Below are 23,858 nucleotides of genomic sequence, written 5' to 3'. Positions count from 1 at the left end.
GGTATTTACAATAAAATATTGCGTTCCCACGAGAAACTATTCTACAAAATGCGTTTGCGAATTGATTTTTTTTTTTTCTTTTTCTCAAGTAAAAACTTTTCGCCGATCGCAAAATTTCCAATTTTTATACGATGTTAATCGTCACCTCGTTTCTATTTAGGAGATCACCGAGGCGGTGGATTCGGAACCGGAAGCGCTGGCGGTAACAGCGAGCGAGGACGAGGCGGTTCCGGTTACGGAACGGGGGCGGAACACGCCGAAAGTATGGACGACCCTTCGTCGAGGGAAGACGTCGCGGAAATGTACGCAAACCTTGAGACCTGATATGTAAAATTAATTGCAAACTTTTGCTGAAACTAATCTTCGACGCACTGAGAAAAATTTCGTTCCTCACAGTTGATGTAGAAAATTCTGATAAAATTTTCAGAAAATTTGAAACTAAATTATTCCACAAGTAGATAACTATTTTACGTTCAATGCGATTATGCTCTGCCAACGTTGCATTTTTTGGACATGTCAACTTTGAATCGGTTTTGTTCTTTTTTGTGTGTTTCTTTTTTTTTTTTTTTTTTTTTCCTTGAACATACTTTTTCAAGTTAATACGAATTTTTCGTTTCATCAATATCAAATTATCGTTATAAAAAGATGATAACAGTACAAACTAAATTATTGGTTTTTTTTTTTTTTTACCCGGAACTGTACTTTTCGGTTGGAGAAAAAAAAAAAAGAAGAAGAAATAAAGCAAAAAAGTTAAAAATCGTATATTAACTGCAACCGGAAATTTCTCTCCGTGCAATTCTGCGGCTCGATCGATCACAGCTTTTGCACTTATGCATATATATATAAATATAAATATATATAAAATCAATAGAAACGAAACGCAAATTGTGCTCGATACATTTTTTTTTATTTTTTCTACTTTTGCAAAATTATTTCCTCGTATTTGTCGACCGTATGTACTTGTAGTAGATATATGTATATATATATATGTGTGTGTGTGTGTGTATGTATATATTAATTTATGTATTAATTTATACGCTTTTGGTATTGCGATTACTTAGGTTGCAGCAAAATATTCCCAGTAAGCCAAAGACATCAACTATAAACAGGTCTGAAAGTTACAAGGAGCAGCGGTTACACCATAAGGTAATAAAAAGAAAAGAAAAAAAAAAAAAAGAAACGTCACCTGCGTTAATGACGGAAAAATTTCACAAAAACGGCACCGACGTGAATTCGATAACTTTTTTCAATCGTTGATCGGTATCGATTACATTCAATACGATTCGACTGTACGCGAATTAGTCAACGATTTGACATTTAACGAACGCGTGCGTCTTATCGCATATCTTTTTTCTTTTTTTTTTATATTTACTTATATATATATATATATATATAATCGGCGGAGCAACAGGTGGTTGATTTGTTTACCGGTACGCTTCTCGTTGCGCGTATCAGAGGTCTTGTATACCTGTGTCAAGTTTCGGACCAATTAGCAATTTGATCATTCGAATCGACCCCTTAAATTCCTCGTTCGCTTACACAATCACACCCGACGGCGAAAAGGAAGAAAGAATAACAAAGAATCGTGTCGCGTGATTGCTCTTCTTTCAGTTTTCTCTTTCTACATTTTTCTGTTGTTGCAAATTTTTTTTTTTTTTTGTTTCATACCGTTTCTTCAACTCACTCGCGCTGATTCTAAAATAAATCGTCTTACATTCCAAATTATAGGTCGTTTTTCGATCTTATAACCTCCGCCATTTTTCTTTTTTTTTTTTTATTCTCATCATTATCACTATTATTATCAAAAGATGGAACAAAAATTCACTGCAATTCTCTATTTCAGCGACATCAGCGTGAGAAACGGAAAACCAGCGACCCGAATCTCTCCAAGACAAAGTGAGTCTTCTTTTTCTTTCATTCTTTACAATTATTCCATAAGTTGTATTATTTTTTTTGTTTTCTCCGTCTTTTTTTTTTTTTTTGGTTTGCGTACTCTTGATCCCATTTATTATCGTTCTTGCTGTTATTGTTACTGTTCAAACTTATTTGTAATCGTGACTCTTGTCCGATGAATTGTAATTTTTTTTTTTTTTTTTTTTTTTTTTTTTTTTTCACCAAGGGTCAAAGAATTTGCAAACTCATTGTCGGTTGAATGAACGTAAAAAAGAGTGTGTAAAAGAGAGTCGAAAGAGATAGAGAGGGCGTGATAAAAAGTGAGACGGAATGTTTTCGCATATCATATCCCCTAAGTCACAGTGAAACATACGAGTATAATATGTATATTGTATAATTAGACGCAATTAACGTCAATTGCTACGCGCATATATAACGCGTATACAAGTTATGTGTACATTACATGTGCATTTACATACGTAAGTAAAGAAAACTGCTGTGGAATTCGGCACTGTAATTGGCTTATTCGGCACTTGAAATTCTTTTCGAAAAGGCAAGTCGAAACCTGCCCAGTAGAAAAAAAGGAAACTAAGGAAATGGTGAAATTCGTTGTTTTCGCTTGTTTAGTATAAAAAAAAACAAAAAGAAAAAAGAAAACAGAAAAATGTTTTTAAGTGAGCGTAACAGTGTCGAAGGAATTTGACAAAAAAAAAAAAAAAATAGGAAAATGTAGTTAGGTAAAATGTGAAAGAAAAAAAAAAACTTTGACAAGTCTGACGATTCTATATTTCGGCTTATCTACTAATTTAGAGTCCGGATTAATTATGTGAATACACATTTTTTATTTCAATCATATTCATTCCTTATTCGGTTTCTCTACATAAAGTATAACCTGTAATGTTTGGAACCAGAAAATGTTGTTTCTATATTCCATACATTACTTTCTCAAGTCTGTATTTATTATATGTGGATAATTTTTAATTTTGAAAACATAATTTTAACCGAGCCCGCGATCTAAATTTTTTAATAATTTCTTCCGTACTTTGTGCAGGCTTCTATATCATCCTTATGAAAATTTTCACCCCTCCGGCTCTAAACGATATTTTCGAACTTTGATCGTAACCGTGTTCCGAAATAGTGATTTATCACGAACCACGCCTGCGGCAAAAGGAAGAATTCCAATTCAACTTCTTTTCAAGCGCGAGTGTTGCGGCGGCGTGTCGCTTGTTGTATCACGGAAGGTTCGTGGTATATATAAGGTATAGATTTTTCGACCACCTCTCCGCCTCTCCTCTACACAGGTATAACGTCACATCTACATATACATGGGTATATGTGCGTATACGGGGCATTCCATGCCAAATCGACCACGGTCTGACCCTCGACCTCTTGGATATGGTCCACCAATTTTTTTTACTCTCGTTCCAAGTATCAAAAGCGCTGCAATTTTTTATTCGCATATATTTTCTTTAAAGAAATTCCTTTGAAATTCAATCACACATTTTCCACAACTCAATATTTTTACCTGAATTTTGTTAATCGAGTCGGTTTTTCGGGTCGCGGTTCACGAACCCGAGGTCACAATTAATAATAAACCGTGATAATGCTTAGGGACATGAAAATTTTTGTGTCTGAAAGGGTTAGTCGTAAAATAAAATTGGTAGTCAGAGGTCGAAATTATATCGTGTTAAAGTTGGTAAGATTATCGTAACGATTCCACGCTTCGTAAAAACCGTTATTTCGAGATTTTGGAAAAGTAAAATTTCAAATTCATTAAATCGTAATGGAAAAAAAAAAAACGATATTTTTCGCTCTCAGTTCCTTTAAAATCATTGTTGAAATCTGGTGTTACACGAGGATAATAAAGATCGTTTGAAGTTCTAAGTGATACGGTAGTAAATGAAAATTTAAAAGAAAAAGAAGAAGGAGAAAAAAATTACGGTCAAATAGATGGAAAAATATAAATTACTAAACTACGTTTCAGGGTTTACAACAATAGCATAAAAAATCGTGGACCAACAATCCAAGAGATCGAGGGTCAGATCCTGGTCGAGATTTCGTGCGGAATGCCCCGTATACGTACATACATACACATCTTTAACTACTATTCGCGTCCGAGTTTCAGGCTCTCGATGAGCATCAGAGCGCAGAATCGCGTGTGTGGGCGTCGTGTGGATCAGAATGGCGGTACGAAGAAGGGGGGAGAAAAACGAGGTTAGGTGCGCTGCCTGAACCCTCAGTACGACACTGCGTGCCTCCTACGCGAGATCGGGGGTTGCGTCTCTCGCTCTCTCTCTCACTCTCACTCTCTTTCTCTCTCTCTCACCCTCTCTTTCTCTCTCTCTCTCTCTGTCCGCTATTTCGCCTTATTTGCGATTTCTGCGCCGCGACGTTTCGCTACTCCCGCGATATTTCCACCGCAAACGTTTCCGTCATCGCCCCCTCCCCCCCCCCCGAACATTTTTCTTTCACCAACCCCCCGCCGTTTGGTTTTCAATTTTATTTTTACTTTCTTCTTTTTTATATATGTATATATTTTTTCATCATCTACACGCATACCGTCATTTTTTACTTTCAACGAAAGATATTTCCATGTTTTCTCATCCCATTTATTTTCACTAAACGGTGAACACGGTTTTCGTTGTTGAAATAACTTGTACAATGACGAACGAATCGAGCGTTGATTTGGCACGTTTGATCTGTTTGCAAAAAGTTGCATACATTTTTAACGCCCAGAGGCTCTGTAAGACACGACTGACTTGGCACGGATTGATTGATTGATTGATTGATTGATTGATTGATTGATTCGTTTTTTCCCCCGTTCTTTTATTTTATTTATTTATTTTTTTTTCTTCAATACTTTCTTGTTATAATTTTGGAAGAACTTAGGGTTTTTGGTTTCTTTTTTTTTTCTTTTTTTTTTACGGTATTGCGTGTGTCGCCTTCCTTCTCATTTTATTCTTGTTACTCGTCGACGAATTATTGCTGATATGGAATCATTTATTAAATGTCCTGGTGGAACGTGAATCCGCGCAAGGAAAAAGGTACCTGCACGACAACTACGCGGGATTGTGAAACTGTGCATATCCATTTCGGCAATTCACTCGTACGTCCGGCCTAATTTCGAGGGGACCTTTATAAAATCGATCGGCCCTTTATTACTCGTCCTGTACGAGTAAAGCGATGATGATATCGTTATTGGTCGAAAATTCGTCTCGACGTATCGACGTGATGAAAAAATTTGTAAATCGTCAAAAAAAAACAAAAAAAAAAAAACGAACCGGTAACAACAAAACGAGTCTTCCATTTTGGTGAAATTTTGAAAATTTCCGCGAACGTGAAATCGATTCGAATCCGCGACGAATTTGCCGCGGCGTGTGAATTTGCCAAGTGTGCGAGGTCGCGGATTTGTTGTGGGTTTTCTCCGCATGCCAGAACGTGCGGCTTCGAAGGATATAAAGGATGAGATGACGATCACGTCCGCGAGAGTTGTGCTAACGTCTTTGCCTTTCGCTTCTTTATTTTCGAACGAATCGATACCTCGGAATCAATAGTCCCGTACAGCAGATAGACCCAGCCTCCGCTTCTCTCAGGGCTTTGTATACCTTATGTGACCACATAGACGGACGGACAGATAGATAGACAAATAGACAGATAGATAGATAGATAGATATGAAAAAGATTGATAGATAGATAGATGTAAGATAGATAGATGGATAGATAGATGTAAAACAGATAGAAATAAGACAGATAGATAGATAGATAGATAGAATGCGACGAAATCTGCAACTTAGATAGATAGATAGATAGATAGATAGACATAAAACAGATTGATAGATAGATATATGTAAAACAGATAAATAGATATAAGACAGATAGATAGATAGATAGATAGATAGATAGATGGATAGATATAAGGCAGATAGATGGATAGACAGGCAAATAGATAGATGGATGGATTACACAGGCAGACAGATAGATAGAGGTCGATGTCGGTGTGCGGATCGGTACACGGATATTTTGTGGCATACATGACGTATAATGCGAAGGATAGAACCCTCGCGATGTAGGTAAGGGTTGATTAAAGTGGCGCATAAACGAGGAGCGGCTCGGTGTTGAAGGGATGAATATCTAACGTCGTTAGAATTTGAAATCTGAAAAATCGTGGCTGCCACATTGTGTGTTCTTGAAAACATTGAGAACCTGGAATAGTCGGAGTTATTTTTAATTAACATTTTGACAATTTTCTTTTCTTTTTTCTCTTAAAGGAAATTGAATTTTCAAACTTAAACTGTCGTATGTCGTTTCAAGTGCTACAGCATGAACGTGAAATAATTTGTACGTTTGTTCATCTTTGGTCATTCAGTCTTTTGCTTGGTTATATTAATAATAACAGGTATAAGAGGTAGCTGAAAAATTATTATTGGACAACACTTGGGATTCGATGTGCAAAACTTGGAAAAATCGTCAAGTTTTACGAGTGCGAAATTACCGAATACAGTTGGCAACCCTACAGTTTAAAACGAGAATCATGAGACGTGATTTAAAGATGCATCGAGACTGTGTATCGCTTTGAGAAAAATAACTTCGAGACTAAACAAATGATGAAAGAAATGTTCAAAAGCTATGGGTTGAGTCAATCAAGTTTCAATTTAATTCAAACAAAATATCGTTGAAATTAGAGGGGGGAAAAAAAAAATAAAAATTGAAATTGAAATCCATGACGGATTTTCAGGTGATTTATACGAAATTAAGATCAGTAAAACTGAATATACAATGAGTTTTTGAAAAAAGAAAATGGGAACGATAAATTTGACCTGTGGAAAATTATCTCTGCAATTGAGAAGTCAATCCTGGACTTTGTCATTTCTACTATTAATATGCTCATTTTTATTTTTTTAATGTTTTCATTACATCCGTGACATCTCTGGTTCAAATATTGATTTTTATTTTCGTTCGCAGCGCGTGTTTCTCAATAGTGTCAAAATATATTCCTCTATAATCTTATCACTGTACGTCTCGTTGCGTTTTTTTTTTACAAGAATTTAACGACGTAACTTCATTTCCGGTCCGGAACAGACCGAACGATGAAGTACATATTCACCTTATCGTATCTCTTATTGCACAATCGCGCAACTGTTCAAATATAAAACAAATAAAATAAATAAATAAAGAAATTACGACGCTCTATATTAAATCGGTATTTAAAAGCGGGAGAACTTTTAAGTGGGAAAAAGAAAAAACTTCCGCACGACGTAATCGGGTTCTGATCGTAAAAAACTTGCCTTAACTTACTGGTATAATTCAAAGTCAGTGGGGCCGGATCTACGAGTGAAAAAAAGTAGGAGAAGAAGCGGAATAAAAAAAAAAAATTCAACAAAACGGCGAAAAATATTATTATTTCTTATAAAAAAAAATTCACTTTCCTCGTTCGACGCGTAATTTAAAAAGAAGCGAGGAATGAGACAACGTGGCTCGAAACGCCTCCGTTCCCAGCGTCAGGCCCAAAATCAGAGTGAAACACCGACAAAGACGGAAGCGGTGGATGAAACGCTGCCGACGTCTTCTCCCCCCTCCGAAAGGGTCGGTAGCGCAGGTGCCGATTTTACCAAAACGTTGAAAAACCTCAACGAAATCGGCGAAAATATCACCGCGAGCAAGAGCCTCAACGTCATCGAACGTCGGAGCCGATCGGAAAGGTATTGAAGCTGATGATTGTGAAACTACGGATGAGAGCTCGAGACAGAAATATGATGAAAATTTCTACTTAATTTTTTTTTTTTTACCCACCAACTCGTTGCGTAATTTAAACCGTGCCACAAAATAAGAGGATTGGAGGGGGGACAAAAATGTTTTTCCTTGGCTAGCGTTGAAACAACGTGTAATATTATGTCACACTGCAGGATGTCGAGGCGTTGTAAGGAATTGATAAAGGTGATGCTTTGCGTCAGACTGGAGGGGGGGGGGATGGAAAATGTAGGGGCTGCTATCTAAATGTCGCCCTATGTAATAATTTTTTTTTTTTTCTTTTCACCTCTTACTTTTACACCTTTTTCCACCCTCGAAACAAAACTAGGCGCAGTTTATAGCCACAGATGTTAATCGAATGCGCATTTATATCGTGTGCATGCAGGCTGTTTATTTTGAAGGAAATGTTCAGTTGATCCCGGATTCTTCTTGAATTTTTTTTTGTTTTGCTTTTTATTTTTCATTTACCACTATCATAAATTAACTAAGTTTGTAAGATACAATATTTTTCAATAAATTATAGACTTTAATTTTCTTTACTCGTGTTTTATTTTTGTCATTTCTGTTTTTGTTTTAAACTCTAATTCGCTTACACTTAGGAACGTGGATAATAATCACTGAATTAAATATATTCGATCCTCTCAAAGCGGTATCTAAAGACTTGAAATAACTTGAAACATGTTTTAACCGGAGGAATGTATTTGTATAATAACTATAAACGATCGTTGACAGAAATCGTTGAAAAACAATTTAATTTTATCCGCGCTTTCATCGACGAAAAGAAGTTTAACAATTGATTACATTAATAATAATTAACTGAACTGTTGTTTTTGAATAATTTCCGTAAAAAATTCCTGGAATATTGTAAGACGATTTTTCAAATTTTCTCCCCAACAAACACGTTTAAGTACCGATTATTCTGCGGATCACAGCGTTGCGGATTAAGGATCTTGAAATCGAGACACGAACTATAAAGATTTTCAGTTCAAAAGTACTAGAAATAAACAAACAAAAAAAAGAAAAGACTGGTAAATCTTGAGTCCATTTCTTCTCTTTGTTTATTTCGTAGAACCGGCGTAGAGTAGTTCGTCTTGCGAAACAAGATCTGCTAACATTTGACCGTAGGGCTGGTTTCAGTGACTGCGAGGCGACGGGAACGTTTCCTGGTAATTCGGCGGGCAGCTCATCCACCAGCAGCTTGTCGACGAGGAGTCTAGACAGCCTGAGCACCAGCTTGGAACATGTCCACCCCGCCGCAACTTCGGCCAACACGACCGCCTCCTGGGATAGCGACGTCGACGTTGAGGCAGATCCTCCGGACTGGAGCCAAGGCGTCGCTGAAGATGTTCTTGCACGTCTTACCAACTCCGAGAAGAAGAGACAAGAAGTCATAAACGGTTCGGCCATTTGCTATCGTTATCAGTTTTCCGTGACAGATAATTCTATCTGATTTTCGTAAACATGTTCGTCGTTTGAACCGTAATTTATACAATATTCTCTTCTTTTCAGAATTATTTCACACAGAGCGATCGCACGTCAGAGCGCTGAGGGTCCTTTCGCACGTATTCCACAAGCCTATGGTAGAGTCTCAGGTTTTACCGCAGGAGCAAATTCTTCTTCTGTTCTCGAACCTGGACGAGATGTTGGAAATTCATTCTGGCTTCAACCAGGCGATGAAGAGCAAGAAGAAAGAGAATCCTTGCGTCGGTGACGTGGGCGACCTCCTTCTCGGCATGTTCGACGGTCCGGCCGGCGAAGCGTTCGAGCGAGCGGCGTCGACGTATTGCGCAAAGCAGCAGGTCGCCTTGGACGCGCTTAGGGATCGTCGCAAGAAGGATCCGAAGCTTCACGCCTTCCTCAACGAAGTGGAGGCGAATCCATTGTGCCGGAGACTTCAGCTCAAGGATCACATTCTGACCGGAATGCTTAGGCTGACAAAGTATCCTCTCTTGTTCGAAAATTTGGCTAAATACACGCCGGCCAGCAACGAGAAGGAGAAGGCTGCGGTGCTTCGGAGTCTTGAGAGGAGCAAAGAGGTTTTAAATCAAGTCAATCAAGCGGTTAGAGTCGCGGAGGACTACCATCGCCTTGCCGAGATACAGAGGACCATGGATCGCTCGGCTTTCGATAAGTTCGATCACTCGACGGTTAACGAGTTCAGAAATCTCGACATTACCAAGAGAAAACTCATATACGAAGGCCCGCTGCAGTGGAGAATGGTTAATCGTGCGAAGCCCGTCGATCTACACGTCGTTCTGCTCGACGACACGATACTCCTGCTTCACAGACAGGACGAGAAGTATTTACTCAAGTTTATAAACACGAATCAGGTGAACTCGGTTCTAAGCCCGATCGTCAAAGTTTCTACCGTCCTTGTGAGGCACAATGCTGTTGACAAAAATTCCCTCTATTTGGTAAACACGTCTCAGAGCGGTGCCCAGATCTACGAACTAGTCGCCAATTCACCCGCCGAAAGAAAACTCTGGTTCAAGCACATTACCGAGGCTTGCGAGGCATTCAAAACTCGCGATCGCGAAGGCAGAAGACCGCCGCATCCCGTTCCACCTGTCGAAGAACCCACGCCTCTAGTCCAAGACACGTCGACCGCTGAGAATGAGGCTAACAGCAGTAAGGGAGACCAGGAAGAACCTCAACCCGACGAAGTTACGCCTGAGGAACCTGCGACCAGTGTCGAACGTCGAGAAGAGGAAGAAAACTCGAGTGCAGCAGTTGAAGCGCCGACCGAAACTGAAAAGCCCGATCAACCCGAGGAGCCGGAGCAGGAACGGCAAACCGAGACAACTGAGCAACCTCAGCAAACTGATCGAGATTCTGTTAACACGAGCGTTGCGACTGGTGGTAAGGTTTTAATAGAGGGAAATACTGTTAATTTTGATTATTAGGAAATAAGCAGGGTCAAACTGAGTTTATTCGATCCAATTAATCTGTTGTAATTCAATTATCAAGCGTGCGGAGATCCCTTGCGATTAGTCACCTGCACTCAGTCATCCCTCATAGAACCGGATGAAGTACGAGTTGAGGTGCGGCCCATACATCTGGCTGAGCCAGTTCTCACGCCAATCGGTAAACATTAATCGATTATTTATTGCTTGACTGTGGAAAGAGTCGCTTGTTTCTTGGCTGCTTTACTCTCACCGAACCGGTTTTTTTTTTTCTCTAAATTCAGTAACGAACAGTGCAATTGTCTTTACAGAACGTCTACGGCGTAAAGATGCTCTTATCAAAGAAGCCTTGATGGAAAAGCAGGCCTTGGTGGCCGACATTTTAAACGTCCCCAGAGAAGACTTCGAACATCTCGCTGATATGGCCTCGGAACCATCCCCAATTCAAAAGGAGCCTACCGAATTAATACTTGCTGCTGTTAGCCAGGGTACATTTAACTATTACTTCTGAATAAACAACTCCGGTTCTAACAGATTGCATTTGACAAAGGAGGAAATAATTTTCTTTGGTTACGTCGTTGGCGGTGTTGACCATTTCATTCGTTTTTACAACTTGTCTATCTTTCTTATTTTATTTTATAGCGAATCAATTAATGGAAATGCTTAACTCCTCATTGAATGTGACCGAAACTGAGACGGTACTCGCATCTCGGGGAGCTTCCGTTTCGGCGGTTGGAAGTTGCGAAGCACCTGGTTGTCCAGCACCTCGACCACACTCGCTTTCCCATCACCCGTCGATACCAGTCGCAAGCTTACAACCCGTTTGCAGCTCACTGGCTTCTCAACTCTCGCAACTTCTGGTGGGTTTCAGTGAAAATATCTCGAGTTATGTATAATTTAATATTCCCAGTTCTATGGTTGCCGTTTTCTCGGTCCTCGTGTCAAATCCAATTCTGATTTTCGCAGGAAATTATCAAAGACAGAGAAGAAGAACGTGAGAGAATGAGACGCGAACTACGGAGGAGTAGGGAAAAGCTCCACGCTATAGACGCAGACGTCCAAAGACGTGGCGTATTGCAAAATTTAAACACCTCCACTCATACCCAAACCGATCCCAGTAAGTCGTTCGAATTGGAACTGAGAAAATCTATAACACAAAACTCATCATTCTATAGTATTTGATTGTTTTTTTTTTCTTTCCCTCTTTTTCACCAGGTGAATCTTTGAACGGCGAAGGGTTTGTGGAACTTAATTTAGATGTAAGTATGGATCGATTTACCTCGAATCTAATTACCTATTGGAATTTTCATCAATGTTCACAAATTTTTTTTTGTCGCGTGGCAGGAATTTGTCGATGCCTTTAGTGACCCGGAACCGGATCTCGACTCAACACAGGCACTGGGAGAACACCGATTAACGGAAGTTGACGTTGAGGAAAACCCGCACGGGGTTGGAGATAGCGTGGGTTGAACGGACTGAATAAATCTTTAGAGTTAACGTTAATCTGGTGCACTTTGAGAGCGACTCAAATGAAAATCCCTCGAGGGCTCGGTACAGAAGAAAATCAAAATTATGTAAAAAAAAAGAAAACCAAAATAAAAAAAAGAAAAAGAAATAATCAGACATGTTTGCTACGATCTTTTGGATCGAAAGCAACGATCTTATAAATATCAACTTACGCAAAACAATGGGTCTAAGTTTAGTAACGTCACTTACCAAAGATTTTATGCAAATAGATCGTCAAACAATCGGAAAAATGTAATAACAAACAAAAACATTGAAATCAAATGAGAAAATGAAACAATAGTCAGTAAAATTAAGATAACTAAACAATTTACCGTGGCCATCGAGAATCTGTTGGTTTTTTTGCATCCATTATTTTTTCTCGTTCTCTCGACCTTGACGAGCGTTGAGATATTTAAATGCACATGAGCAGTCGTATAGCGTATCACACGTATTGGAATTTCACTCGGTCCTTTGTATGTACAATATATTTGAATATTTGCAGCACCGTGACTTTGCATGACCGAATTTATGTTAGTAGCTCCCTCGATCGAGCTGTAAAAGTGCTGTTACCAGTTGTATAGGAAGGAGTAATGAAAATGAATTATCTACTTACATAAAGTCTTTGTTTCGACTAAATACTAATAATTACATACATACCTAATAACGAATTACAAACCATTATTATAAATACAATATTATATACATGTATAAAATATTTAATAACATTATTAGTTATTATAATAATAATTATTATTATTATATTAAAATGCTTATCAAAATGAAATCATTGTTCTTCCTACGGTTGATGATGATGATACACATAAGTAAAATCTTATACAATTAAATGATGAAAAAAATTCATATTCAAATTTATACCCAAAAAAGAAGAAGAGACAAGATATAATAATATATAAGTTATAAATTAGTAAAATTGATGCACACGTTTTGTTCTGTTTTTCCAAGGAGAAATTCCATACATACAATAGACCTGAACGTTGCCTATATTTTATTAACGATATAACAATTCTAGTGATTCCTTTCTTGTTTTTCTAATGGCAATTACTTTTCGTATTAGATCAAGCTGATCCGAAGTTCAAGTTTGTTTCGGGTATCATTTATTTGACTGAGATAAGTAATACAAAACTTTGCAAGCTGTAAAAAAATATAAAAAATAAAATCGAGAATGGCGTGCAATCCTTTCGCATTTCTATTTTGGGGCCTTGTCCTCATTTTCGTGTCATTTTTCGTTGCCGGCTTCTGCTCTTTTTGGTACATCCTAATTTATTGCTGCTCTGCTTGGATATCAGCTTGTGGCGTGAGTAGTTCAATTATTAATTTTACATTGATAACATTGACATTAATCATTGCCAAATACAGCGCAGACTTATTTTTAAATGGTAATTTGGGCGACGAAAAATTTGTTTGCAGGAGTTTGCCGACATTTTGTTGAAGGGTATACAATTTCCCTACTACTGCGCCTCGAAAATGTGTTGACTTGCTTCAAAGTAGATTTAGTTGTAAGAACAGTGTAGAATGTGACAAATATAACTATCATTTGCCCAATGAGACATCCGTAAATATCATTTTAAACGTAAGAATTGGATAAATTTTATCAAGGTAATCTAGAAATAACGCGATGTAAGGAGCAGCTCATTTGCAGATATATTGAGTTGTGTAGCTTTTTTTTATCACCAGATCGCGCCACCTCAATAATCGCGAATGCGTGCGGAATAGGAAAATATAACCTAAAACTAAACAGTTCTCATTCATAATTGAATATTGTAAATTAAGATTATTACGAACTTGTGATTAATGTAGTGCATAAAATTGACTAAAGAAAAAAATCCAGTATGGCCTTTAATACGCGTAAGTATATCAATTTTCTAATCAGTATTTCTCTGACAAAGTTTGTGAATTAGATCAGAAATAATTCTAACCGCTTTCAACTACGATTCTGTTGTTCATTACCTGAACCATTCGTGCTTTAAACTATGCTATTTTACAGTCAAAGTGGAGAACTTCCTCCGCCGAGTATCTGCTGCTAGCATAAAGAAATATGCAACAGCCAGCGAAGCTGTACAGGTCCAAGAGGAACCCCCGGTTCATTTCAGAACTGCTGAGAGTAATCCGGTTAATCACACGACTCAGCATCAGGAACGGTTTTACACAATACCTAATGACGTTTACAAAAAATTATACAGTGGCGGTGGGCTGCCAAAAGAGTTTATGAAGCAAGTGAAAACCTTCAACGAATGCTGTTTTTTGACCAGATCGCCGACTATTGAAATTTTATCTTACCTACGAAACACAAACTACAATAAACCAGTCAATAGATATGTCTTGTGTATCCTTTTTCAAAGTATTATTTATAGAAATGATTTCTATTTTTTTTTTTAATCATTGAACCAAAATGTTGTCTTTGAATGTTCATCGTTAATACTTCAGGTAGTTTCTTAACTCTTTGAGTAGACGGACCATCCGGATGTGGAAAGACACTTTCAATGGCACACATTTTACACTATGGATTGGCAACACAGAAAGTACTGATTCACATACCTTGGGGTATGTAACAGGGTATTAAGATCCATGCAGCTGGAAACTATTTTAAAAATCGCAATGCACGTTATTGATCTTTATTTCTAGCCCCAAATTGGTTCAGACATCCAAAAGAAGTGGCCAATTCGACTACCAGAGAAGGCTATGTCGACTTACCAATAGATGCTGCTGCTTGGCTAATACATTTCAAGAATCAGAATTCCCAACTTTTGGAACAGCTCAAGGTACGTATCGACGTGCAATTAGTTTTGATCGGGAACTTAATGCAACGAAACTTGTACCAAATTTTTAGCTCACTACCGACAAGGAGTACACGTGGAGTTTACGAGAATCAACACCTCGTGGAGTACCCTTGATGCAGCTGATTGATCTGGGAATCAATCGGGTGAGGTATGCTTCGGAAATAATAATCGCCCTTACCTCAGAGCTGAAGGAAGCCAGTATTGCGGGAAAATGTCAAACGCTAGTGATGATCGATGGCTACAATATATTCTTTACGGACCGCACAAGAGTATTCACTGATGCTAAAGCAATGGTGCTACCTGACAAAGTATCACTCACTATTGCCGCATTGGAAATGACGAAATACGATTGGTGCAACGGAGCTGTTGTCGTGAGCGTGGATCAATTAGCTGTCGGGGTAAATTAGCGAACATTTTACCCGTTTTTTGATCATCTGAATACTAGATTCATGATAACTTATTTGGTCTTCATCTAGGGCAAAAAAGAATCTGATCTTCCAAGATTGCTACTTGGAAAAGCCGGCTTTGAGCATTTGGATCCCTTTATGCCAGTATCTGTGAACCCCTACACGGATTCCGAGTTTTATAATGTTATGGATTACTTCAAAGATAGACGGTGGGTCAGAAACTGCGATGACGAGGGATTACAAGAGTTGAAACTCTTATCTGCCAAAAATGGTTTCAAACTTATGAATTTATGCGCAGCTTTGTAAGATGGATATGTAATAATTGAAATAAAAGTTGTTTAGCTTAGAATAATTTTCGTAAATTAAGGTATTAAATTCATAGGAAAAGTAGGTTTATCGTGAAATCAAGTAAATAGTCAATTCAATGCTTTTTGCTTTGTTTATATTTTAGGAATCAGAAAACAAAGTCAATACAATCACCATTGCAGGAATTATTATCATTTCTCACAGTAAAACATGAGCAAACAAAAGGGAATGCTTTTTTTCGGTAGTTACGTACAATATAAACGGTAAAAGTAATAAAATTGCAGTAAAAACTATGCACATGATAGATATCAAACATATATCGTTAGTGAATTAGCAGTTTAGTCGTCAACAATTAACCACTACTTTCGTCATGTTTTTTTTACTGCTTGCTATTGCCGGGACGAACTGGTTGCAGAATATCCAGAGCCTTGCTAATGTCACCATTTTTGGAAGCCAGCAGCTGAGTAAGCCATCCGCCTTCATTTGTGAAACCCATCTGCATCATTGCAACCACAGCGCGTTGGATGTTTGGGTCGGGGTGATAAATTGGGATCGGAGCCTCGGCCTGTTGCGGCAATTTGGGATAAATTGGTTTCGTAGCTACGGTAGAAGCCAATATCGGAACTGGTGCAGAAGCTGTCGGAACAGTTGTTGACGGCTGAAAACAAACAATATAATAGAACACCGATCACTTTTCAATGCATGGAATCAAATTGCAATTTATTGTAAGAGAAATTTACCACTTTAGGTACGGCTCCAGTAGACAAACTGATGCTCGAAACTCCTTCAGTAACGTAAGAGACCGGGGTATCCTGTTGATTAAGCAGTGTCCACTCCTCGCTTTCCATGTTAGGTTTGTCGATAGGTGCGGAAGCATCGACAGTAGGCTGATGTACAGGGTTCTCAGAAGTCGATGCAGTATCAACTAGCTTCTTTCCTTCCCCAGGAAATTTGTGTGCCGAAGTACTAGGTGGGCTGTTCTCAGGTGGGGTTTTTGCGTTACCGCCAGCAGGAGCCTTCCCAGCTGCATTGGGAGCCTCGGCATGAACTTCAACGTCGATACTCAATGGGTTCAAAAAATTGGCTAGATTCTCTCCGACATTCTTAAAAAGCTCTGCCTGTCGATTGATCCTTCGCTTGTCCTCAGTTTCAGTCTTAGATTCTTCACCCACCTTCTGCCCAGGTTGTTCTTTCATTGGGCAGCTTCCTTCTGACGGAAGTTGAGCCCATTCGTTCAAGTAGGCAGTTACAGTGTCCAGCCAAGAAGGTCTATCCGCCTCCAGTCTCCCAGCGTGCGAGTTATGGGTAAACTTTACCCTCTTGTAGGGACACTTTGTCAAATCTGTATCTCTTGCAGTCCGCCCATTCTTTCTGGCTAACTTGTACATGAAGTGCGATAGTCGACGTCCAACGTGGGGGTTCCACTGCAACGGGACTGGACTGCGTATCATACAGTGCTCCGGATGAAGTCCCTTGGACTCGCAATCCGCGCACAGGTCATAGTTTGGGCATTGGATGCACTTGTAACGAAATCCATGGACATCCTTTTCACATCCGTCGCAAATTATGTCGATGTGAATGGCCTGTGGCTGCTCGGCGTCCGGCTGAGCATTCTCAGCTGGGTACTCGGAGTGCAGGACGACGTACAGTTTGCGAATGCTTTGCTCAGCAGTTTCGGATAGGGCAATTCTGAGCTCCTCGTCGCTGGATACGATGACGTTGTCACCGTCAGCGTCTGTGATTAGAAAGTTTGTGTCATTACTATAATTTTTCAAATTTACAATATACAGATTTTGGAATTGCGCAATAACGTTGACGATGATTACTCGCATTTTACGCGATTATCAGATTGATATTTCGTACCTTTCCAAGAGATGGTAAAACGCCGCGAGCGGAGTGCCGCGAAGACGGACTGCAGCTTCTCGTTCAGGTAGAGAAAATTCGTCACTACGTCCTTATCGATGCCGAATCTCCTAACTTCGGGCTTAGCGTCGATGGGGTCCTCCTCTTTGGACAAGAATACTTTGAAGCTGACCGTCTCAGACATCATTGTGGATGTTGAACTGATTGTGAACTCAGAATGTCAGAAGCTCTGGAATGTAGATTCGCGTGTTGTGTATTTTTCAACCTCGTAAACGCCTTGAATCGTTTACAAATCGCTTTGTTTTTTGAAGCGTGCACAGAAGCGTCGTCAGGCGATGAGAGTCTTCGAATGATGTGCGCAGTTGCCAAACGGTGATTTTTATACTCGACGCAATCCGCAAGCGGCCATTCGTCTCAACTGGCGCGCAGGTCGCGCGAATGGCGCCGTGCCACGACGTTCGAAATTCGAATTTAAAACACCGTGACACAGCTTTCGGGGATTACTTCGAGATGATGTAGCTTGAAGAAACTCGTCGCACAACTTCAACGAGAAATGTCATCATGTAAATTTCATCCGACGACTCGAAATTGTGGAAAATTCTACATTTGAAAAGTCGACATTTAAACATTCGAACCTCAAAATGGCGTCTTCGGCCTGCATGAGATGCAATTTTCGTGCGCAGCACGTCACTTTGTTGCCATTGTCATCATTATTCATCGTGACTCACTACCACGTGAGGTATACAACGACAAGTTATCAATATCTGGATACGTGGATTACTGGGTGAATAATGCGTACATTACGAATATTCAGATAGCCTAATTTGCAATCGGAATTACGCGATACGGATTCGAAAATCTAATCTTTCAATGTTTCCAACTTGACTCATACGGTGAAAAAATGTAGATATTCTGCACCGGTGGAAAAACATTAATTTTCGTTTGCATCCATTAATTTTAAGTACTGCGTTTAAGTTTATAATCAAATGAAATTTCGCTGAAATTTTTACCCATAGAACTGGCATTGGAATATACCAGAAGCATCTTGAAATTTCTTTTCTTGTGACTCACACCTGATAGAACATTAAATTTTTTCTTTCATGTTTTACGCCGTGCTTCCTATCTACATTTCGCTACAGGTTGCGTGAGGTTGCGTCAGTGTGAAGCCAAACTGGGTATCCAGCGGCATCGCATTACATGGCAGAATTGATGCCGAAAGTTGACGAGTTCACTCGCTCAAGCTTCACTAACAATGAATCATTTATACTAGAACATTCCCAACTTCTATGCCCTCGTGAAAATTTATCCTCTAAACTTTGTTGAGAGACGATGATAAAAGAATCTAAAAAGTTAGGTGATTCAAGATTTTCCAGAGTAGGTCACAGCAAATTAGAAAACAGAAAAGTAGTGGAATTATATCCAATTTCATCTGGTTAAAGGATTTCTTATTCAAAGAAACTAAACAATAGTTTTTCAAAGCAAAGTTTCTCCCGGTGTTGGTATTAATACGGGTATGATTAAATAGCCTATACGATATTCGAAAGGATGGAAATCCGCATGCGGATACAACATACGAATTTTGTTTAGGATAGTTGTAACGTACCTGAAACAGCAGGCAAATAAAATAATCTTATATCTACAGTTATTTGAACGCGTTTTACAATATAAATAGTCTTTGCAAAAGTTCAATAAAATATATGAAATATACACGCAGTTGGTGTATAATTTTGGTAAAGTTTACAACTTGTGCGTGGGAATAAATTATCGCCTCGACGACTACCTAGAATCTGGTCTCTGATAGTTTTCGTAAGATTCTCCAGAGACAAGATCAGCGGAGGATAATAGTATAATACGCGTTCTTATTATAAACGGAAACTTTTGCAAGTGTGTAAGTAACTAAACGCACGGTGAAAGCTGAAGCAAATACAATTTTCCTACGCTATCATGGCTTTGACTACTTATACGCGTATATGTAGCCACAGAATGCGACTTACATACATTCAGTAGTTGCTGAAGTTATTACGCAAGAAATTATTCTAGGCTTGCGCAACGCGGTTATGACATTGTTCGCAAGTATTAATTGCATTCTATTTGATTTCTATTTGAAATTTCGTATTATAGGCCACGTTACCGCGGAAGAATACAGACATTAATTAGTATAGGCCGAAACATCGTTCGTAACATCGAACGATTATCACCCTAGCAATTTTATTTATTTCGAGACAGCACATTGTTATTAAATACTCGCATATTCACACGCTGATTTAAAACTCGCACAGGTATGATACCACATATATAATGTATGAGAAAATACGTTATACCGACAGCGATCTATACAGCTAATAAGCAGAGTAGTAAAACGCGAAGATCTCAGCGGCGGATAAGAAGTGCTGCAGGATTATTTATTAACAGCTGGTGGTGGCACGATGCTATCCTGCACTATTACCGTCGGCACTGATATTAGGTATTAGTTATTGCTGCGGCGCCAGTCGATTCCAGACCTGCAAAAAGAAATGCGGACCGTTACTCCGACCGCCAAAATCCTCCTCATCTCCCTTTTGGCCGCCTCATCGATCGGCGATATCCCCAAAGTACCGAATTATTTCAGCCTGGTAACCCAGGTGCATACTTACTTCGGTACTTCCTGCGTATTTTTGGTCCGCAGTAGAAACGACAGTAAGTTTGATTATAATTGAATGAGAATTTAATCAAGAATCACATCATCGAGTTTCATTGATCCGCTTTTCCTTAGCTTTGAACAACGTGTATCGCGAAGGTGAGATTGTGCGAAAATTTTCTCACGAAGGAATCCTATCTTTGACGGTGGAGTTTTTGCGACTCAATGAAACGCTGCAATTTTACTCGAAACGCGTTATCCGAGCGCTGATTGTCGTGCACTTGAGGACGCGCGAACTCGTGGCTGAATTTTCAAAAATCACTGAGAATTTCGAAATGACCTCACCCTGCTGGCTCCTGATACTCAGTGACAAGATTTTCCTCGAACATTATCCCCCGGCCAGGCCCTGCGAAAACACATTCCACCTGACATTCAACACCGAGATGCTCGTCGCTCGACCTCCACATCCGGTCATTCAGGAATGGTACTGGCTGGTCGACAGGGTAAAAACGGAGGATCTAGCGATCTGGGATTTGGACACAGGGTTCGCTCTGGGGAACAACATGAGCCTCTATCAGCGAAGAAGTAATCTAGAGAATTCAAGAATCTCTGTGACGGTAGTGGATGTAAGTAGCAAACAATGCCGGTACCAACATTCACAAATCGGCAAATCAAGGAATAATTTTCCAGAACCCTCCGATGATAACATTCGCCAAAGACTCGATTGGCGGACTGTTTGGCGGAATGCTGATGGAGCTGAGCAAAGTCGCCAATTTCACCGTCGAGTTTGTCGAACCCAAGGAAATGTCCTACGGGAGCTGGAACGAGGACGAAAAACGTTGGACGGGGATGATGGAACTTCTGACAAATCGGAAGGCCAGCATAGCGGCGGCCGATTTCAGCATCACAAGACCGCGTTTGGAGTCCGTGGATTTTTCTCTGCCGTTGTTATCGACAAGAAACAAGTTGTACATCAGGAAACCCGACGGTGGAATTCAGTGGTCGGCTTACTGGCAGGTATTGTCCTTCTTTTCGATACAGTTCAATAATCGGCAGCTGTGATCATATTCGAAATTCTTATTTCTTCATCAGGCTTTCGCTCCTGGGATATGGATCCTGGTAGAAGTCCTGATTTTTGGTACAACGATGCTCCTCACTCTGATCGCTGCCGTTAATAAATTCAGGTCGATCACCATAGACGTGTTCACAAACTACCTCCTACTCGTCTTTGGAATATATTGTCAGCAGGGATTGCCCGGTAAGTATCGTCAATTACGAGGGCATGGAAAGTGCTTCTGATTACCCTACAGCGAATCCTTTTCTTTCAGAATTTCCGTCCGATTCACCATCGCGTATCGCGTATTTCTCCATATTTCTGTCAGCCTTGGTAGTTGCCGCGGGTTATTCGGCCGCCCTGATAAGCTATTTGACAGTGACCAGCATAGCCCTGCCCTTCTCAACCATGGAAGGATTTGTCAAGGATGGAACTTACGATTTAATAGTATTCCGAGACGGCGCCGAGTACGACATGTTCGCAGTGGGTATTATGATATAAAATTGTGTTATTTACGGAGAATTGGGAATAGCAGCTGAAACAACTTGTTTCTGCGAATTTACACAGACGACGACTGAACCGACGATGATGAAAATGTGGGGCATGATGAAGTACAGAGACCTGCTGCCAGAGACGTTGCTGGAAGGATTCCAGCAGGTGAGATTAAACAGTGCGAAAAATTTTACGCCTGAAAATCACGACGTGGGCCACCCGCCGTACATGCCTCACGTTTGGCTTGTCTATTTTCAGACGTTACCAGCGCGCGTAATTCAAATGTGTATTTTTCCGTTCAAACTAGGTATGCGATGAAAAAGTTGCTTTCTACATACCAGCAGTGCTTGCAGACACGGTCAGCATCTATTTGCCGTGTAAAGTCGTCGGCATAGACACCAAACGAAGCATGAGTCTAGCCATGGCGTTATCCAAGGGAAATCCCTACAATGGACTGATAAATTATCAGTGAGTATCGAATATCGAATTACCCTCGTTATTCCGGCATTAATTTTCACCGTCAATTTTCCAGCGTTCAGAGGTTTCGGGACCACGGTATTTTGGGTCGTTTAAAAGACCTTTACGGAAGGCCGCAGAATCCGTCAACCGTCTCGCCACATTCGGAGGTTACAGTGTGGGGCGTGATGCCGGTTCTCGCAGTTTTGGCGGGGGGTATGATTTTCTCGATTCTGGTTTTATACCTTGAGAAAATATGTTTCTCTAATCGGAAACGATGGGTAAAAGATAAAGAGAAGAGACTGGCGAACATCAAGAGCGAGGAGATAACGAAAATCCGACTGCGCAACAGACCTGGGAGACTTCCACCACCGCCAAAATTTTACCCTTGAATATAGCGAACGGTTTTCTTAATCCCGGTGATTCTATGACGCTAAAAATAGTCAGCTTTTATCAACGTGGCGATGATAAAGCAATGTAAGAAGTGAATTAACTTTTAAACAGATTAATATCTGCCGCATCAAACGTGACAGACTTATAAAAGCTTTATTCCTGCCTGAACAATTTCGATAAGATTCGGCACGCTTCGTCGATATAATCTTAAAGCATAAACAACGTGCAGCTGGTATAACTTTCCGTTTATATACCGATGGGTCAACGGACGTTGATGAATTTTCAAACGACACGTCTCAGATTTTTATCAGAAATTTACGTCGTCTAAGCCATTCGTTATGTCCGCCAGCGATCATTCAACGATTTTACCTGCGGCTCGCTGAGGATTCCCTGATAATTCGCTGACCTATATTAGACGTATGACACAAAATAACTAATTTCCAATTATTTTGACGGAGTATTAAAAAGAACTTGGTGTATGGAAAAGAGCGACATAGATTCCCCATTTTGGATAGAATAAGGGAAAAATCGTGTCTACCTCGACGCCTGCACGATATCTATGCGATTTATAAAAGTCCACGAACATTTGCGTTTGTCGCTTGAATTACAATCAATAATGCTTATCACTGACGGTTGAGGCAGCATCTGTGACTCGAACCATGACCATACGTAACGCTGCGGTGCATTAATACCGGCTGATCTTTATCTAACTGATGTTTAAGTATACGCATAGATTTCTATATTATGCAAGGCTACAAAACGAGGATAAAATATGCACGTGCTGCTCCGTCCCGATGCTATCTTACCAATAATTAACGTAACATCAATCAACGACTGCTGTAAATAGTTTTTTACCTGCAATTCTAACGTTTCGTTACTCCTGAAAATCCAACCCCAAGGCTTCCCAGTTGCGTTAATTCCGATTCGGAAATTAATAACAACTGATAAGTTTAATTTGGTATTCCTGCAGATAATGACGTACCATCTAACTACTTAAATTTATCAGCTCGTATAAAACTGACGTAATACATTCAATTAACATCGGCTAGCGTATGAAGTATACAGAGAGTCACTTTCGTGGGCGGATTATGGTTTTCAAAAGATCATCGACTCGGCCAAGGTACCTCGCTGATAATTATTTTATCCACGGCGTTCAGCTGTTGCTGGGTGTAAATGACGTAGCATTTTAATTGGTCTATCCTTTATGATTTACACATACATTATAAACGCGGGTACCTATATCGAAGAATCCGGTGGTTTATGTTCATGTGTTTCGGCGTTGCCCGGGGGCGATTGACACCCACGACTCGTCTTGACCCGGGGATCTTTTCGCCTACGATTATTCGAGCAAAGTAGGTACGTATAACGCATCCAGGTATAAAGCTGAGGCTATAAGTTTCGGCAGTGCGGACAATTTACTTC

General features: G+C 39.8%; 4 protein-coding genes and 1 long non-coding RNA gene across 13 annotated transcripts in view; 4 read left to right on the top strand and 1 right to left on the bottom strand.

Annotated features, from left to right (window-relative positions):
• Positions 1-12,196, top strand: part of LOC107218944 (rho guanine nucleotide exchange factor 11) — a 43,538-nt gene extending 31,342 nt beyond the window's left edge. For 7 of the 8 annotated variants that reach the window (XM_046745315.1, XM_046745313.1, XM_015656989.2 and 4 more), the window contains 11 exons: positions 161-302; positions 1,062-1,146; positions 1,844-1,896; positions 8,767-9,038; positions 9,151-10,500; positions 10,609-10,725; positions 10,856-11,032; positions 11,187-11,404; positions 11,511-11,661; positions 11,760-11,803; positions 11,889-12,196. In XM_046745315.1, the coding sequence (XP_046601271.1) occupies positions 161-302; positions 1,062-1,146; positions 1,844-1,896; positions 8,767-9,038; positions 9,151-10,500; positions 10,609-10,725; positions 10,856-11,032; positions 11,187-11,404; positions 11,511-11,661; positions 11,760-11,803; positions 11,889-12,014 (2,735 nt within the window). In that variant the 3' untranslated portion in view covers positions 12,015-12,196. The remainder of the gene's footprint in view (positions 1-160; positions 303-1,061; positions 1,147-1,843; positions 1,897-8,766; positions 9,039-9,150; positions 10,501-10,608; positions 10,726-10,855; positions 11,033-11,186; positions 11,405-11,510; positions 11,662-11,759; positions 11,804-11,888) is intronic. The other variant, XM_046745311.1, reaches the window with a different exon arrangement.
• On the top strand, positions 4,352-7,298 carry LOC124295403. Of its 2 annotated transcripts, none has more exons than XR_006905359.1 (2): positions 4,352-4,937; positions 6,973-7,298. It is a non-coding gene; the product is annotated as an uncharacterized LOC124295403 (long non-coding RNA). The 2 variants fall into 2 exon arrangements; XR_006905358.1 differs by having other exon boundaries at positions 6,936-7,298.
• A 1,550-nt stretch (positions 12,197-13,746) lies between the features above and the next one.
• LOC107218934 (28S ribosomal protein S29, mitochondrial) lies at positions 13,747-15,604 on the top strand. The gene is made up of 6 exons (XM_015656976.2): positions 13,747-13,916; positions 14,056-14,394; positions 14,520-14,612; positions 14,694-14,830; positions 14,899-15,246; positions 15,325-15,604. Exons 1-6 carry the CDS (start codon positions 13,901-13,903, stop codon positions 15,559-15,561), a joined length of 1,170 nt encoding a protein of 389 aa, XP_015512462.1. The 5' UTR covers positions 13,747-13,900; the 3' UTR covers positions 15,562-15,604.
• A 76-nt stretch (positions 15,605-15,680) lies between these two features.
• LOC107218948 (sequestosome-1) lies at positions 15,681-17,791 on the bottom strand. The gene is made up of 3 exons (XM_015656995.2): positions 17,425-17,791; positions 16,302-17,296; positions 15,681-16,219 (listed from the first exon to the last, which is right to left on the bottom strand). The coding sequence occupies exons 1-3, from the start codon at positions 17,609-17,611 to the stop codon at positions 15,941-15,943; spliced, it is 1,461 nt and encodes a 486-aa protein (XP_015512481.2). The 5' UTR covers positions 17,612-17,791; the 3' UTR covers positions 15,681-15,940.
• Positions 17,792-20,358: 2,567 nt separating this feature from the next.
• On the top strand, positions 20,359-23,247 carry LOC107218931 (glutamate receptor ionotropic, kainate 2-like). The gene is made up of 7 exons (XM_046745305.1): positions 20,359-20,667; positions 20,732-21,058; positions 21,134-21,299; positions 21,370-21,578; positions 21,663-21,752; positions 21,895-22,055; positions 22,120-23,247. Exons 1-7 carry the CDS (start codon positions 20,377-20,379, stop codon positions 22,433-22,435), a joined length of 1,560 nt encoding a protein of 519 aa, XP_046601261.1. The 5' UTR covers positions 20,359-20,376; the 3' UTR covers positions 22,436-23,247.
• Positions 23,248-23,858: the final 611 nt, after the last annotated feature.

The sequence above is a fragment of the Neodiprion lecontei genome, chromosome 7 (assembly GCF_021901455.1).
Source record: "Neodiprion lecontei isolate iyNeoLeco1 chromosome 7, iyNeoLeco1.1, whole genome shotgun sequence".
NCBI classification, from domain to species: domain Eukaryota; kingdom Metazoa; phylum Arthropoda; class Insecta; order Hymenoptera; family Diprionidae; genus Neodiprion; species Neodiprion lecontei.
Note: the sequence above shows the minus strand (reverse complement) of the source record. Positions and strands in the feature narration are given on the sequence as shown.